This window comes from Penaeus monodon, chromosome 11, assembly GCF_015228065.2.
Source record: "Penaeus monodon isolate SGIC_2016 chromosome 11, NSTDA_Pmon_1, whole genome shotgun sequence".
NCBI lineage: Eukaryota > Metazoa > Arthropoda > Malacostraca > Decapoda > Penaeidae > Penaeus > Penaeus monodon.
The window spans coordinates 41,403,094-41,405,593 of record NC_051396.1 but is presented as its reverse complement, the minus strand read 5'-3'; the positions used below and the strand labels follow the sequence as shown (position 1 = coordinate 41,405,593).

The window sequence follows — 2,500 nt, the reverse complement described above, 5'->3', positions numbered from 1 at the left end:
AAGAGATTCTTTTGGGAACTTCTTAGATTGCCTCACCGCAGGAGAGTCTAGGGAAAGGCGATTTCTGACGGAGGGAGATTTTTAAATAGAGCTTTTTGTATTTTTAGCCGCCCATCTATTGATGCACACGATATATTAACAATGGGTGTTGGTATGTGTATATGTGCATGCGTGTGTGTGTGTGTGTGTGTGTGTGTGTGTGTGTGTGTGTGTGTGTGTGTGTGTGTGTGTGTGTGTGTGTATGTAAGTGCGTATGTGTGTGTGTGAGTATATACATTACATTATATATATATATATATATATATATATATATATATATATATATATATATATATATATATATATATATATATATATATATATATATATATATATATACCTATATATATACATATATACATATATATCCGTGGAAAGGAACTGGGGACCCTACCACGTACTCACTCCAAGAGCATCACAACGTGAAAACTGCAATTGAGTATCATGCTGTGACCACGGCGGCTCAGACATGAACCTACCGTTAAATGATGATGATGATATATATATATACACGTGTGTGTATATATATGTATCTCTGTCTCTCTCTCTCTCTCTCTCTCTCTCTCTCTCTCTCTCTCTCTCTCTCTCTATATATATATATATATATATATATATATATATATATATATATATATATATATATATATATATATATATATATATATATATATCACACACACACACACACACACATTGTGTGTGTGTGTGTTTATGTATGCACAGCGCATTATATGTACAGTTGCCTGCACCTATACCTGGTACGTCCCATTTTCGGTGAACATTAGAAGTGGCAACTGCGTGATTTGTACAGTCTCGTACTACAGATTGAATGGACTGAATCTTGAGATAAAAAAGAAAAAAAATCATAAACCCATTAAAGCATTCTGTTGAAAATATAAGTCGGTTAAATAATTTCTCGCATACAAAATATTTGGATGATTCTGTTGTATAGAGTATTAGCCATCGCGTTGAGGGAGAGCGTAAGAAAGAGTGTGAGAATGAGTGAAAGAGTGAATATATATGTATTACAAATATGAATATATATATATATATATATATATATATATAATATATAATATATATATTATATATATATTATATATTATATAACTCCCAGAATAAGGGTCCGTAGGCCCTCCTATTCGACTCTTCAGAAATTCTGATAATGGTTGCGCCAACGGAAAGAGATACCAAAATATATATTTTTTTTTTCTTTTTTAAGAATATTTCAAAGCAATGTGTGTGTGTGCGTGTGTGTGTGTGTGTGTGTGTGTGTGTGTGGGGTTGTGTGGGCGTGCTGCTGTGTGTGTGTGTGTGTGTGTGTTTGTGTGTGTGTGTTGTGTGTGTTTTGTGTGTGTGTGTGCACATATATATGTATATATATAGTGTATCTGTACATGCCTATATATTTGATATTAACGATACTGATGGCATTGCCTGAAAAGCCCTAAGGCCAAGTCCCGCAGGAGAGTCGACTTCCCGCCTCCTCTCGCCCTCTCAGAAGGCCGCGAGGTTCCGGGAGCCCTAGAGGGCTCCTTCCCGAGAGCCTCCAGCAAGCGCCGTCAATTTTGGAGATTAAGCGCTGCTCCTGTAGCGAGGGCTTTATCGCCAAAAATCCCCTGCGGCAACGCGGAAAAATCTCTAATTCCCGTAATCACATTTTCTAACCCTGTTCCATTTGCGTAATTAAAAAGCCGTGGGAAAACCCCTTCTCCTGCATTGCCCCTCTCGCCCCCCCCCCTCCTGCCCCCTCTCCCCCTCTCCCTCTCCTGCCTCCCCTCTCCCTCCTCTCCCTCCCCTGCCTCCCTCTCCCCCTCTCCCTCTCCTGCCTCCCTCTCCCCCCTCTCCCTCTCCCGCCTCCCCTCTCCCCCCTCTCCCTCTCCCGCCTCCCCTCTCCCCCCTCTCCCTCTCCCGCCCCCCCTTCTCCCCCCTCTCCCTCTCCCGCCTCCCCTCTCCCCCCTCTCCCTCCCCCGCCTCCCTCCCCCCCCCTCTCCCTCTCCTGCTCCCTTTTCCCCCCTCCCCCACCTCCTGCCTCCCCTCTCCCCCCTCTCCATTCTCCCGCCTCCCTCTCCCCCCTCTCCCTCTCCTGCCTCCCTTTCCCCCCTCCCCTCTCCTGCCTTCCTCCCCCCCCTCTCCCTCTCCTGCCTCCCCTCCCCCCCCTCTCCCTCCCCCTGCCTCCCCTCTCTACCCCTCTCCCTCTCCCTGCCTCCCTCCCCCCCCTCTCCTCCCCTGCCTCCCTCTCCCCCCTCTCCCTCTCCTGCCTCCCTCTCCCCCTCTCCCTCCCCTGCCCCCTCTCCCCCCTCTCCTTCCTGCCTTTGCCTCCCTCTCCCCCCTCTCCCTCTCCCGCCTCCCCCTCCCCCCTCTTCCCTCTCCTGGCTCCCCTTTTCCCCCCTCTCCCTCTCCCGCCTCCCTCCCCCCTCTCCCTCTCCCGCCTCCCCTCCCCCTCTTCCTCTCCTGCCCC

The 2,500-nt window shown here is 47.5% G+C and overlaps 1 protein-coding gene across 1 annotated transcript in view; it reads right to left on the bottom strand.

Annotated features, from left to right (window-relative positions):
• Nucleotides 1-2,008: 2,008 nt before the first annotated feature.
• LOC119578588 (probable H/ACA ribonucleoprotein complex subunit 1-like protein) overlaps nucleotides 2,009-2,500 on the bottom strand; it is a gene marked incomplete at both ends in the record, with an annotated part of 847 nt that continues 355 nt past the window's right edge. Inside the window, 2 exons of the mRNA XM_037926154.1 lie at nucleotides 2,009-2,114; nucleotides 2,228-2,334. Coding sequence (XP_037782082.1) covers nucleotides 2,009-2,114; nucleotides 2,228-2,334 — 213 coding nt within the window. The remainder of the gene's footprint in view (nucleotides 2,115-2,227; nucleotides 2,335-2,500) is intronic.